A 14,830-nucleotide genomic window follows, 5' to 3' on the forward strand; every position below is an offset into this window, starting at 1 on the left:
AAGCTGTTTTTCTTTTAAGTACATATGGCTGTGAACAAATATATACGTGCTTAAAAAAAAAAGGATTTACAGAGGCAAAGCTATTTCCTGAGATTCACCAAATCCAAGCACTTTGGGCTTGAAATGGGGATCAAAATTCCTGCTCTAAACTCTTAGCATCAACAATCTACTCATTAGTTCTCAACAGACCAACTAAGTGACAACAAATTTTTCACTGACATTAAAGCTTAATAAACTCTGGTGTGGATCACCATAAATTTCAATGACTTGAGTCTTGGGGAAGCTTTGGGGCTACCCAGAAAGGACTTTTCAGCCTTGGCTGATGCTGGCAACGACCAATGGTAACAGCAGATTCAAAGTAACATTGAAAAATAATTGCAAAGTTGTAAAAGGCTTCCTTCAAGTTGTTGAAACAGAGGGAAGGCGTTAATACGAATGATGAATCATGATACTTACAGCCCCTTTGCAGTACAGCCGGAGCTTTCCTGTAGGAGTTTGGACAATTACAGACATCCTTTTTCTATTACTGAGACAATATGAAATGCATTATTGGTTTCCATGTTCCTCAGTACATGATGCTAACACACACACACACACACACACACACACACACACACACACACAAAATCCAAGTTAAAAGAATTCTCAGAGTCCTCCGCTGACCATTAGTGAAAAGGCCAACATGTTTCTTGCCAGCCTCCATTTCTTTTTTCTTTACCTGTTTCTTTAAACAGATTCTAATCTAAATCTCCACCTTCTACTACTACTGTTTCTTAGTTACTATCCTTTTCTTCCATGGAAATTTATTAGCACAAATATATATACATATACGTGTGTGTGTGTGTGTGTGTGTGTGTGTGTGTATATATATTTACATGTTAATTACATAGTGTAATATGTATAACATATTGTGTTTTATATTATTACTATTATGTATTATGTAATACATATATAATGTAACATACATGTATCATGCATTACACATATAAGACATAAATTATATATACATATAGCATATATAATATAATCACTTACGAACTGATGAGGAAAGAGGAAAGCTTCCCTGATTGTGTATTTTTCAGGCCTCACAACATCTCTGTCAAGTAGACCCTCCTGTCCCCACTCTGCTGCACAGAGATGTTCAACTGCTGGCTTGAGAGATGCCAGTTATTTTTCTGTGTAGTTCTGTCCTCTGGATTTTTTTCCTTTTTGTTTTTTTATGATTATAGACAGAAGTTAAACTCATTGCTTTCATTCCTGAGTTAGCAGCCCAAATAGGCTTGAAGATCTCCCCTCTCCTCCTTATCCCACACCCTGCCAAAGTAAACTGGCCAAAATCTTTTTTTTTTTTCCTTTTTCCTCATCTTGTCATTCCCTAACCTTAACCTTGGATGGCTCTCCATGGCTTACAACAACTTTTCAAGAGACTCAAACAAACTACCTGCAAATCAGCACCTTCTCAGATATTCATCATATCCTACAATGCTATGTGTTGCACAATCCAGCGGGGGGGAGGGTCCCAGTGAGTAGCCCCACACCTGAACACTTGAGCTAGGAAGCATCTCAATAGGGACAGGGGCCAGCAATTGCTTTAACTGCCTAGCTGTCAGAATGCCACTAAAGGCAATTGAGTCATTCCAGTGTCACCCAGCTAGGAGCTCGTACTTTAAGGGCAGGAAACGAGTGCTCTGGTAGTAGTGACAGTCAGATATGAAGTAAAGGGAGAGCTAGAATCAGCACTGAGATACATTTTCTTGTAATACGGTTTTTAGAAGAAGCTGTCCTCAAGAGACAAGTTGGTAACAACAACTTTTCTGAGGTTCAAAGCTTTTTTTAAAGCATGTCACTGGCCAATAAGTCTTACTCATATGTGGATCTTGAGAAACTTAACAGAAGTCCATGGGGGAAAGGAAGGGGGAAAAATAGTTACAAACAGAGAGGGAGGGAGGCAAACCACGAGAGACTCTTAAATACAGAGAACAAACTGAGGGGGGATGGGGGAAGGGGAAAATGGGTGATGGGCATTGAAGAGGGCACCTGTTGGAATGAGTACTGGGTGTTGTATGGAAGCCAATTTGACAATAAATTATATTTTTAAAAAGATTTTTAAAATCACCTGGCTTTGGGAAGAACGAATTATTCCTTTCCTAATTTTCTAGCATTTCTCTTTCTAATTTTTCAGATTCCACATTAGAAATGCTCAGATGGTCTAAGAGACTGAGACTCTGTGAGTCTTTAAAACAGTGCAATGAAAATAAAATCATCACCAATGTCCTCACAATAGGCTATGGGGACCAGGCCACAGTAGCTGGACCAGAAGGCCCTCTGAAACCCAAGAGGAGAGAAGACAATGTGGATGCACATTGCCTCCTTTGGGGGTAAAAAAAGGAGTTACTTCACTGTCTTATGTTTAAAGAAATAATTTTGGGTTTATTTGTAAAAATAATGTCCAATATTCATCTATTCATCAAGTGTTTATTGAGCACTTACTGAATACCACATTCCACGGAAGGTGACTCATGCGTTCCTGGGATCCCGAGTCTAGTTGGCGACACAGTCAATAAGTAATAACCCGGATGTGAAATCTCAAGTCTGACTCTGACGAGAGCTGAGAAGGAGAGGTGTGGGAACCCCTCTCAGCTACAAAAGGGGATTTGGCCTAATGAGGCCTAAAGAAGTGAGCACCAGGCTCAGATTTAAGGCTCGATGGAAGCTGACCAGAATTTCATGATTCTGCATTAAAGCTCTGATTTACATTTCCAAATCCTAACTGAAGAGTCGTGGAAAGAGCCCTGGAGAATACATGAACAAAATGAAAAGGTAGCTTACCTAGAAAACTCCAGGATGTTAAGAATTTCAAATGTGAAGTTTTCTCCCATCTATAGGAAGGTAAGACAACATATTCTTACCTGAGGAAAAAAGTACTCATCTTGCAAAACCGCTCACTCTCCCAGTCGGAAACAAGTTTTACCCGACAACTACACATCTTTTTCAAAACAGAAATTTCCTTACAAACTTGATGAAATGATGGCGCCCTCTTCTGGCAAGAACATTGTTTGCAAACTGGGGAATAGTTAGAAAAATGCTTCTCAGAGTGCAGATTTAAGGCTGAAACACCTCTTTTCAGTATAAAGTCAGCACCACGAGAAACAGTTTATAAACACTCTCATGTTGTAAGGGGACGTGGAGACCATCAACAGACAGAAATGGAAAAACAAGTAAGTCCTGTCATAAAGTCACGCAGTTCAAGTGAAATCCTTAATCCTTAGATAATTTGAAGAGATAAGCATGGAAAGAGACGGCATGCTATAAAATTTTATATCAGTAAAATCTGAATTCTTTTCTAAATTTTTCCAGTTACAGCTTCTTGACTTCCTGTAGCCATGATCAGTTCACCAAGAAGGCAGTGCAGAATTTCAAATAATTAGAGAGTGGTCCATGTGGCATGTACTCTGGGTATAAGGATGAATCATTCAGTCCATTCTGCCAAGGGCTGAATGTCTAGTAAACATCCCTAACCACTGCATTATTACTAGAAAAAAAATTAGTGAGTTGAGCATCATGTTTGCATTGCATCAGTCCTTCCCCATGATATTAAAGGCTTGTGGTAAGTGGTCATCGAGACAAAATATATATATATCGTACATAAATATATATATAATATATATTTATAAATAATATATATTATATATATGAATAAATAGAATGAACAAATCAACATAACAACTCACAAAAAAATAGTTGGAAACATTTCAATTTTTCATAGAAAAAAAAGTAGTGTATTTCTTGAAGATCTGATGATTCTGACTCTTTGGAATAGTTCACTTTCTCTGTGCTTTCTCACTAATTCCGGTTACTTTTCATACATTAACTCATTTAGTCCTCACAAGAACCCTGTGACACGCACGATAGGGGAACTGGGGTAGACACAGAAGGAACACACTTGAGACAAATGGCTGGGAAGCATCCCAGGCACTGTGATCCCAGAGCTCCCAGACTCAACTACTCTACTGCGTCTCTCTGGAAGGGGCACGTGAATCATGAGAAGGTAAGATGCTACTCACAGCATTTATGGTGACAGAGGATGGCGTTCTTGTAGTAAAAACAAAGCCAAGTTTCTTCATTCCTTTCACTAAAGCTGCTTCATCTACCAACAAAAAGTCTGTATTAATGGAGACTGAATGAAGATATTAACGCTGAATTTAATTTGATACAGATTTCTATTCTCCAGCGCTAAAATACCATGACATTTTTTTAACTTGTCTTTTTTTTTTTTTTTTTTTTTTTGGGCTCCAAATGCACTTATCTAACTACCAGATAGCGTTCATGAAAGAGGAAATCTGCTTAAATAGACCCCTTTCAGTGAGGCTGAGATCTATTTACCGGCCTAAATTCCTTTCTTAGTACTCATTACGGTTTTGTTCTACAAGCCATTGATAGAATGGCCACAAAATGCCGCAGTGCCTTAACCTTACTCCTGCCTTGTTACTGATTATGACTAAATGTTCCACCGAGCCCTAGCTCAAAGAGCCGTCTCCACCAACGTCCTTAGGGCAGTCTTTGGGGGTGTGGGGAGCAGGATCCCCAGCGCTGCAGCGTGGCTCAAAACCGCACAGCACCATCAACAGCCCTGATCCATAAGGACGGCTGAGAAGGAGCGACGCAGGGGCAGGCGGGATCAGTGACGGCACCACCTCTTCTCGGGGTTCATCACCTACCGGGTGCTCCAGGAGCACGCGACAGACACCTACCTGGGGAGGAAGCCTGGTAGGTTATATTACCTCCGTCTCTCTCAGGAACAACAGTGTGACACACACATAACAGGGTGAGAAACTCCTTTATGTAATCTCTCGTGGGCTACAAAAAAGGCACAGAGCCAGTGAGTCTCTTCCAACACCGGTGGCACAAGAGTTAGATACAGTCTGCAGGTAGCAACAACTGCGGTTTTCACCTCAGGGACACAGGGAGCCAAGCGCTGACTGCAAACCGCATTGGGCACGCGGAATGTGTTTGCAGAGTGGCTACCAAGGCAGACCGTGCAGGGCCGGGGAGACCTCAGGGAACAAGGTGACCCTACCCTCTTGGAGCTTCTCTCCTCCCCGGGGGAAACAGGTTTTCTCAAAGCCGGGGGAACTAGGTAGGGGTCGTCACAGAGGCAGGAGGGGCGTATTTTAGGTAGGTGATGTGGGGGGGGGGGGGGGGAATTGGAGGACATAATATCTAAACTAAGACCTAAGTGGAAAAGTTAGTTAGCTGTGTGACTGTGACCTGTGACCGTGGCACAGGCTAGACAAAGGGGATGGACAGCACTTTCAGAGGCTCCGAGGCAGGAGACAGAGTCATAGGTTGGCGAGCTTCAAGTTTGTGTGACTCCAGCGTCTTGAGCAAGGGGAATAATGACACAGAATCAGGTGGGAGAGAAAGCCACAGTGACGAGCTAGGATTTTATCTTAAGTGGCGTGCCAGTCCTCCGAAGGTTTTGAAGCAAAGGAAGAACGCGAAAAGATTCATGTTTTAAAAGATCACTTTTAGTTTTGATGGGTGGGGCGCCTGGGTGGCTCAGTCAAGCGTCCAACTCTTGATTTCCTCTCAGGTCATGATCTCACGATTTGGGAGTTCAAGCCCCACATGGGGCTCCATGCTGACGGTGCAGAGCCTGCTTGTGATTCTCTCTTTCCCTCTCTCTCTGACTCTGCTTGTGCTCTCTCTCTCTCCCTCTTTCAAAAATAAATACACTTAAAAATAAAAATAAATAAAAATAAAAGACCACTTTTATTTTTGAGAAGACCAAGATTTCAAATCAAGTAGATCAGTATTTTAAAATTGGTAAGTGAAGTTATTGGTAAAATACAATAGAACCAAAGCGCTTAAAAGCATTCAGAGATTTTCTTACACAGATTGCTACACAGTAAAATGTTCTTGAGTGATGTTTGGATTCATTCACACCAGTTAGTTTGGCACTCCCCTCATAACATCAGTATGGAATCCGCTGTTCACTATATTAATATCAAAAAAATTTCAAGACCCTCTCTTTCCTGGCTCAGAAAATTATACCTTTTAATAAACCATATATATGTTTTAAAGTTATGTAGCATTACCGTGTTGACATGGAGTGAAAACAGCAGACTTACGTGGCCATCCTCAAAGTTCTGCAACAATGTTGGGTCATTAAATGCACCGGATTCTGTGATGACAGACGGTGATGCACTGAGGAAGAACAGAGAAGATTTACTGTAATTAAAAGTTCCTGACAGAGCCAGTCAGGGATCAAATGGACCTAAAGTGAACACGCAGCCCCATCTTCTGATTTCAGGAAGTTACACTATGAAGCCTACAGAATTACGGGGGATGCTTGAACAACATGGACTGTGCAGGTCCACTGACACACAGATTTTTCTTGTACAGTATGGTAAATGTATTTTGTCTTCCTTGTAATTTTCTTAGTAACACTTCCTTTTCTCTAGCTTTACTTTGAGAGTACAATCTATAATACATGTACAAAATATGTGGTAATTGATTGTTTACATTATCGGTAACGCTTCTGGTCCAACAATAGTCTCTGAGTAGTTAATTGGGGAGTTAAAAGCTATACACGGATTTTCAACTGCCTGGAGAGGGTCAGCACCCCTAACCCCTGTGTTGTTCAAGGGTGAGCTGTATAGTAAATATTTAAGGTTCTGTCAAATTATACATCCTCTCAGCCCTCAAGTTGCAAAATGGCATTAGAAAATGCCTAAATCTGTGTTGAAAACCATGTAATTATACAGAGTTTAAGACAGAGTAACCATAAAATCAATAAATCAAAGTCTGGATTCTGGGTTCTTTGACTATCACATGGGAAAGATCCATCCAGGGGAGATTTCTGGGAACTGCCTTTGGAGATCTGGACAAGGGATAGCTGTGTTACCATATATCAGAACTCCAGTACTGACAAAAAGCCCCTTACAGGGGAAAAGGAACATGGGCAAAGTAGAAAAGAATGTTGTCTAGTTACCTTAGGTTGTCCAAAACGGTATCACTTCTGTTTGACATTTTTCTGAGGGAAAACGAGGGAAGTTATAAGGCTATAAATATAAAAAACTTCAGGAATTCTTAAAAAAAGCACATAAAAAAAGCAGATATAAACCATATTTTTTAACAACTGCCAGTTTTCATTTAAGTTTCAGTCTCATTCAGATATAGCTATGTTATTAGAAATTCATTTAAGTTTTGAAGTAAATAAAGACTTATTAATTTGTTTAAAAAATGAGAATTTTCAACAGAGTATGGCAAAAAAAAAGCCACTTACCCATAAATTATACCTGCAATGGTACACTTCTTCAATGTCATAATATTGCAAGTGAGTGTTCCTGTTTTATCAGAAAATAAATATTTTACCTAAATAAAGAAAAAACAAACATGATAAACAACATAAATATAAAAATTAAGAGCAAAGACATTTAAGTTCTTTTCTTTAAATCCTCAAAATATTTGAACATTTAGTAAAAAGAAGTTCAGCCTACAAGAATTCTGCCTTTAATATTTATGCTTCTTTCAGAGGTTCTCTTTGTTTTATACTGCGGGTGAAATTTTATGTTAATATGCAAAGTAAATTTCAAGCCATCAAACCTAAGAAAATCAAAACTCCAAGTTCTTTTTCTTGCCACAAGAAATCTCATCAAAGGTCTCTAGAAAACATTAAGTGTGGGAGAGAGGGAAGATGGCGGCGTAGGAGGACGCTGGGCTCACCGCGCGTCCTGCCGATCACTTAGATTCCACCTACACCTGCCTAAAGAACCCAGAAAACCGCCAGAGGATTAGCGGAACGGAGTCTCCGGAGCCAAGCGCAGACGAGAGGCCCACGGAAGAGGGGAGGAAGGGCGGCGAGGCGGTGCGCGCTCCACGGACTGGCGGGAGGGAGCCGGGGCAGAGGGGCGGCCCGCCGGCCAAGCGGAGCCCCCGAGTCTGGCTGGCAAAAGCGGAGGGGCCGGACGGACTGTGTTCCGACAGCAAGCGCGACTTAGCGTCTGGGAGGTCAGAAGTTAACAGCTCTGCTCGGAAAGCGGGAAGGCTGGAGGACAAAGGGAGGGAGAGCTGCCGAGCCCCCGGACGACAGAGCTCAGTTTGGCGGGGAACAAAGGCGCTCGCCAGCGCCATCTCCCCCGCCCATCCCCCAGCCAAAATCCCAAAGGGAACCGGTTCCCGCCAGGGAACTTGCTCGCTCCGCGCAAACACCCAACTCTGTGCTTCTGCGGGGCCAAACCTCCGGCAGCGGATCTGACTCCCTCGCTGCCACAGGGCCCCTCCTGAAGTGGATCACCTAAGGAGAAGCAAGCTAAGCCTGCCCCTCCTGCCCCCGTGCACCTCGCCTACCCACCCCAGCTAATACCTGGATCCCCAGCACCACAAGCCTGGCAGTGTGCAAGTAGCCCAGACGGGCCACGCCAACCCACAGGGAATCCCGCCCCTAGGAGAGGGGAAGAGAAGGCACACACCAGTCTGACTGTGGCCCCATCCGTGGGCTGGGGGCAGACATCAGGTCGGACTGCGGCCCCGCCCACCAACTCCAGTTATACACCACAGCACGGGGGAAGTGCCCTGCAGGTCCTCACCACTCCAGGGACTATCCAAAATGACCAAACGGAAGACTTCCCCTCAGAAGAATCTCCAGGAAATAACAACAGCTAATGAACTGATCAAAAAGGATTTAAATAATATAACAGAAAGTGAATTTAGAATAATAGTCATAAAATTAATCGCTGGGCTTGAAAACAGTATAGAGGACAGCAGAGAATCTCTTGCTACAGAGATCAAGGGACTAAGGAACAGTCACGAGGAGCTGAAAAGCGCTTTAAACGAAATGCAAAACAAAATGGAAACGACGACGGCTCGGATTGAAGAGGCAGAGGAGAGAATAGGTGAAGTAGAAGATAAAGTTATGGAAAAAGAGGAAGCTGAGAGAAAGAGAGATAAAAAAATCCAGGAGTATGAGGGGAAAATTAGAGAACTAAGTTATACACTAAAAAGAAATAATATACGCATAATTGGTATCCCAGAGGAGGAACAGAGAGGGAAAGGTGCTGAAGGGGTACTTGAAGAAATTATAGCTGAGAACTTCCCTGAACTGGGGAAGGAAAAAGGCATTGAAATCCAAGAGGCACAGAGAACTCCCTTCAGACGTAACTTGAATCGATCTTCTGCACGACATATCATAGTGAAACTGGCGAAATACAAGGATAAAGAGAAAATTCTGAAAGCAGCAAGGGATAAACGTGCCCTCATATATAAAGGGAGACCTATAAGACTCGTGACTGATCTCTCTTTTGAAACTTGGCAGGCCAGAAAGGATTGGCACGATATCTTCAGTGTGCTAAACAGAAAAAATATGCAGCCAAGAATCCTTTATCCAGCAAGTCTGTCATTTAGAATAGAAGGAGAGATAAAGGTCTTCCCAAACAAACAAAAACTGAAGGAATTTGTCACCACTAAACCAGCCCTACAAGAGATCCTAAGGGGGATCCTGTGAGAAAAAGTACCAGAGACAGCACTACAAGCATAAAACATAGAGACATCACAATGACTCTAAACCCGTATCTTTCTATAATAACACTGAATGTAAATGGATTAAATGTGCCAACCAAAAGACATAGGGTATCAGAATGGATAAAAAAATAAGACCCATCTATTTGCTGTCTACAAGAGACTCATTTTAGATCTGAGGACACCTTTAGATTGAGAGTGAGGGGATGGAGAACCATTTATCATGCTACTGGAAGCCAAAAGAAAGCTGGAGTAGCCATACTTATATCAGACAAACTAGACTTTAAATTAAAGGCTGTGGGGCACCTGGGTGGCTCAGTCGGTTAGGCAGCCGGCTTTGGCTCAGGTCATGATCTCGCGGTCTGTGAGTTCGAGCCCCGCGTCTGGCTCTGTGCTGACAGCTCAGAGCCTGGAGCCTGTTTCAGATTCTGTGTCTCCCTCTCTCTGACCCTCCCCCATTCATGCTTTGTCTCTCTCTCTCTCTCGAAAATAAATAAACATTAAAAAATAAATAAATAAATAAATAATAAATTAAAGGCTGTAAGAAGAGATGAAGAAGGGCATTATATAATAATTACAGGGTCTATCCATCAAGAAGAGCTAACAATTATAAATGTCTATGCACCGAATACCGGAGCCCCCAAATACATAAAACAATTACTCATAAACATAAGCAACCTTATTGATAAGAATGTGGTAATTGCAGGGGACTTTAACACCCCACTTACAGAAATGGATAGATCATCTAGACACATGGTCAATAAAGAAACAAGGGCCCTGAATGATACATTGGATCAGATGGACTTGACAGATATATTTAGAACTCTGCATCCCAAAGCAACAGAATATACTTTCTTCTCGAGTGCACATGGAACATTCTCCAACATAGATCATATACTGGGTCACAAAACAGCCCTTCATAAGTTCACAAGAATTGAAATTATACCATGCATACTTTCAGACCACAATGCTATGAAGCTTGAAATCAACCACAGGAAAAAGTCTTGGAAAACCTCCAAAAGCATGGAGGTTAAAGAACACCCTACTAACGAATGAGTGGGTCAACCAGGCAATTAGAGAAGAAATTAAAAATATATGGAAACAAACGAAAATGAAAATACAACAATCCAAACACTTTGGGACGCAGTGAAAGCAGTCCTGAGAGGAAAATACATTGCAATCCAGGCCTATCTCAAGAAACAAGAAAAATCCCAAATACAAAATCTAACAGCACACCTAAAGGAAATAGAAGCAGAACAGCAAAGGCAGCCTAAACCCAGCAGAAGAAGAGAAATAATAAAGATCAGAGCAGAAATAAACAACATAGAATCTAAAAAAACGGTAGAGCAGATCAACGAAACCAAGAGTTGGTTTTTTGAAAAAATAAACAAAATTGACAAACCTCTAGCCAGGCTTCTCAAAAAGAAAAGGGAGATGACCCAAATAGATAAAATCATGAATGAAAATGGAATTATTACAACCAATCCCTCAGAGATACAAACAATTATCAGGGAATACTATGAAAAATTATATGCCAACAAATTGGACAACCTGGAAGAAATGGACAAATTCCTAAACACCCACACTCTTCCAAAACTCAATCAGGAGGAAATAGAAAGCTTGAACAGACCCATAACCAGCGAAGAAATTGAATCGGTTATCAAAAATCTCCCAAAAAGTAAGAGTCCAGGACCAGATGGCTTCCCAGGGGAGTTCTACCAGACGTTTAAAGCAGAGATAATACCTATCCTTCTCAAGCTATTCCAAGAAATAGAAAGGGAAGGAAAACTTCCAGACTCATTCTATGAAGCCAGTATTACTTTGATTCCTAAACCAGACAGAGACCCAGTAAAAAAAGAGAACTACAGGCCAATATCCCTGATGAATATGGATGCAAAAATTCTCAATAAGATACTAGCAAGTCGAATTCAACGGCATATAAAAAGAATTATTCATCATGATCAAGTGGGATTCATTCCTGGGATGCAGGGCTGGTTCAACATTCGCAAATCAATCAACGTGATACATCACATTAATAAAAAAAAAAGAGAAGAACCATATGATCCTGTCAATCGATGCAGAAAAGACCTTTGACAAAATCCAGCACCCTTTCTTAATAAAAACCCTTGAGAAAGTCGGGATAGAAGGAACATACTTAAAGATCATAAAAGCCATTTATGAAAAGCCCACAGCTAACATCATCCTCAACGGGGAAAAACTGAGAGCTTTTTCCCTGAGATCAGGAACACGACAGGGATGCCCACTCTCACCGCTGTTGTTTAATATAGTGCTGGAAGTTCTAGCATCAGCAATCAGACAACAAAAGGAAATCAAAGGCATCAAAATTGGCAAAGATGAAGTCAAGCTTTCACTTTTTGCAGATGACATGATATTATACATGGAAAATCCGACAGACTCCACCAAAAGTCTGCTAGAACTGATACATGAATTCAGCAAAGTTGCAGGATACAAAATCAATGTACAGAAATCAGTTGCATTCTTATACACTAACAATGAAGCCACAGAAAGACAAATAAAGAAACTGATCCCATTCACAATTGCACCAAGAATCATGAAATACCTAGGAATAAATCTAACCAAAGATGTAAAAGATCTGTATGCTGAAAACTATAGAAAGTTTATGAAGGTAATTGAAGAAGATTTAAAGAAATGGAAAGACATTCCCTGCTCATGGATTGGAAGAATAAATATTGTCAAAATGTCAATACTACCCAAAGCTATCTACACATTCAATGCAATCCCAATCAAAATTGCACCAGCATTCTTCTCAAAACTAGAACAAGCAATCCTAAAATTCATATGGAACCACAAAAGGCCCCGAATAGCCAAAGTAATTTTGAAGAAGACCAAAGCAGGAGGCATCACAATCCCAGGCTTTAGCCTCTACTACAAAGCTGTCATCATCAAGACAGCATGGTATTGGCACAAAAACAGACACATAGACCAATGGAATAGAATAGAAACCCCAGAACTAGACCCACAAACGTATGGCCAACTCATCTTTGACAAAGCAGGAAAGAACATCTGATGGAAAAAAGACAGTCTCTTTAACAAATGGTGCTGGGAGAACTGGACAGCAACATGCACAAGTTGAAACTAGACCACTTTCTCACACCATTCACAAAAATAAACTCAAAATGGATAAAGGACCTGAATGTGAGACAGGAAACCATCAAAACCTTAGAGGAGAAAGCAGGAAAAGACCTCTCTGACCTCAGCCGTAGCAATCTCTTACTCGACACATCCCCAAAGGCAAGGGAATTAAAAGCAAAAGTGAATTACTGGGACCTTACGAAGATAAAAAGTTTCTGCACAGCAAAGGAAACAACCAACAAAACTAAAAGGCAACCAACGGAATGGGAAAAGATATTTGCAAATGACATATCGGACAAAGGGCTAGTATCCAAAATCTATAAAGAGCTCACCAAACTCCACACCCGAAAAACAAATAACCCAGTGAAGAAATGGGCAGAAAACATGAATAGACACTTCTCTAAAGAAGACATCCGGATGGCCAACAGGCACATGAAAAGATGTTCAATGTCGCTCCTCATCAGGGGAATACAAATCAAAACCACACTCAGATATCACCTCACGCCAGTCAGAGTGGCCAAAATGAAGAAATCAGGAGACTATAGATGCTGGAGAGGATGTGGAGAAACGGGAACCCTCTTGCACTGTTGGTGGGAATGCAAATTGGTGCAGCCGCTCTGGAAAGCAGTGTGGAGGTTCCTCAGAAAATTAAAAATAGACCTACCCTATGACCCAGCAATAGCACTGCTAGGAATTTATCCAAGGGATACAGGAGTACTGATGCATAGGGGCACTTGTACCGCAATGTTTATAGCAGCACTGTCAACAACAGCCAAATTATGGAAAGAGCCTAAATGTCCATAAACTGATGAATGGATAAAGAAATTGTGGTTTATATACACAATGGAATACTACGTGGCAATGAGAAAGAATGAAATATGGCCTTTTGTAGCAACGTGGATGGAACTGGAGAGTGTGATGCTAAGTGAAATAAGCCATACAGAGAAAGACAGATACCATATGGTTTCACTCTTATGTGGATCCTGAGAAACGTAACAGAAACCCATGGGGGAGGGGAAGGAAAAAAAAAAAAAAAAGAGGTTAGAGTGGGAGAGAGCCAAAGCATAAGAGACTGTTAAAAACTGAGAACAAACTGAGGGTTGATGGGGGGTGGAAGGGAGGGGAGGGTGGGTGATGGGTATTGAGGAGGGCACCTTTTGGGATGAGCACTGGGTGTTGTATGGAAACCAATTTGACAGTAAATTTCATATATTAAATAAATAAATAAATAAATAAATAAATAAAAATTTTAAAAAAACATTAAGTGTATATATAGATAGAAAGATATAGACACACACACACACACACACACACACACACACACACACACACACACCCCAAAACCAGATAAAGACATTATAGAAAAAATTTACAGGCCAATATCCCTGATGAACATAGATGCAAAAATACTCAACAAAATATTAGCAAATCAAATTCAACAGTACACTGAAAAGATTACACAACATCATCAAGTGGAATTTATTCCAGTGATACAAGAATAGTTTAAAAAATCAATCAATGTGATATACCACATCAATAAAATAAAGGATAAAAATAATACAACCATCTCAGGAGATGCAGAAAAAGCATTTGACAAAATTCAACATCCATTTATGATAAAAACTCTCAATGAAGTAGGGGTTAAAGGGAACAAACTTCAACATAATAAAGGTCAATATGACAAGCCTGAAGTTAACACCAATGGTCAACGGTGAGAAGCTGAAAGCTTTTCCTCTGAGATCAGAAACAAGAAAGGGTGCCCACTCTCACCACTTTATTCAACATAGCATTGGAAATCCTGGCCAGAACAATTAGGCAAGTAAAATAAAAGGCACCTAAATTAAAAAGGAAAATGTAAAACTGTCACTATTTGCAGAAGACCACACCAAAATCTTCTTAGAATGAATGGATTCAGTAAAGCTGCAGATTACAAATTCAACATACAGAAACCTGTTGAATTTCTATACATTAATAATGACTGTTAGAAACATTAACAATTCCATTTACAATTGCATCAAAAAGAATAAAATACCTAGGAATAAATCTAATCAAGGAGGCAAAAAACCTGTGATCAAAGAAACTGAAGAAAACACAAATAGAAAGATATTCCACACTCATGCATTGGAGAAATTAACATTGTTAAAATGTCCATACTACCCAAACCAACTACAGATTCAATGTAATCCCTATCAAGATT

At 40.7% G+C, this 14,830-nt stretch overlaps 1 protein-coding gene across 4 annotated transcripts in view; it reads right to left on the minus strand.

Annotated features, from left to right (window-relative positions):
- The window catches only part of LOC125933671 (phospholipid-transporting ATPase IB-like), a 222,555-nt gene that overhangs the window by 133,283 nt on the left and 74,442 nt on the right, over positions 1-14,830 (minus strand). For all 4 annotated transcript variants that reach the window (XM_049646742.1, XM_049646740.1, XM_049646743.1 and 1 more), the window contains 7 exons: positions 7,289-7,377; positions 6,995-7,036; positions 6,132-6,207; positions 4,752-4,857; positions 4,065-4,147; positions 2,830-2,879; positions 457-526 (listed from right to left, as the gene is read on the minus strand). In XM_049646742.1, the coding sequence (XP_049502699.1) occupies positions 457-526; positions 2,830-2,879; positions 4,065-4,147; positions 4,752-4,857; positions 6,132-6,207; positions 6,995-7,036; positions 7,289-7,377 (516 nt within the window). The remainder of the gene's footprint in view (positions 1-456; positions 527-2,829; positions 2,880-4,064; positions 4,148-4,751; positions 4,858-6,131; positions 6,208-6,994; positions 7,037-7,288; positions 7,378-14,830) is intronic.

This window comes from Panthera uncia (genome assembly GCF_023721935.1).
Source record: "Panthera uncia isolate 11264 chromosome A1 unlocalized genomic scaffold, Puncia_PCG_1.0 HiC_scaffold_16, whole genome shotgun sequence".
In the NCBI taxonomy this organism is placed as follows: domain Eukaryota; kingdom Metazoa; phylum Chordata; class Mammalia; order Carnivora; family Felidae; genus Panthera; species Panthera uncia.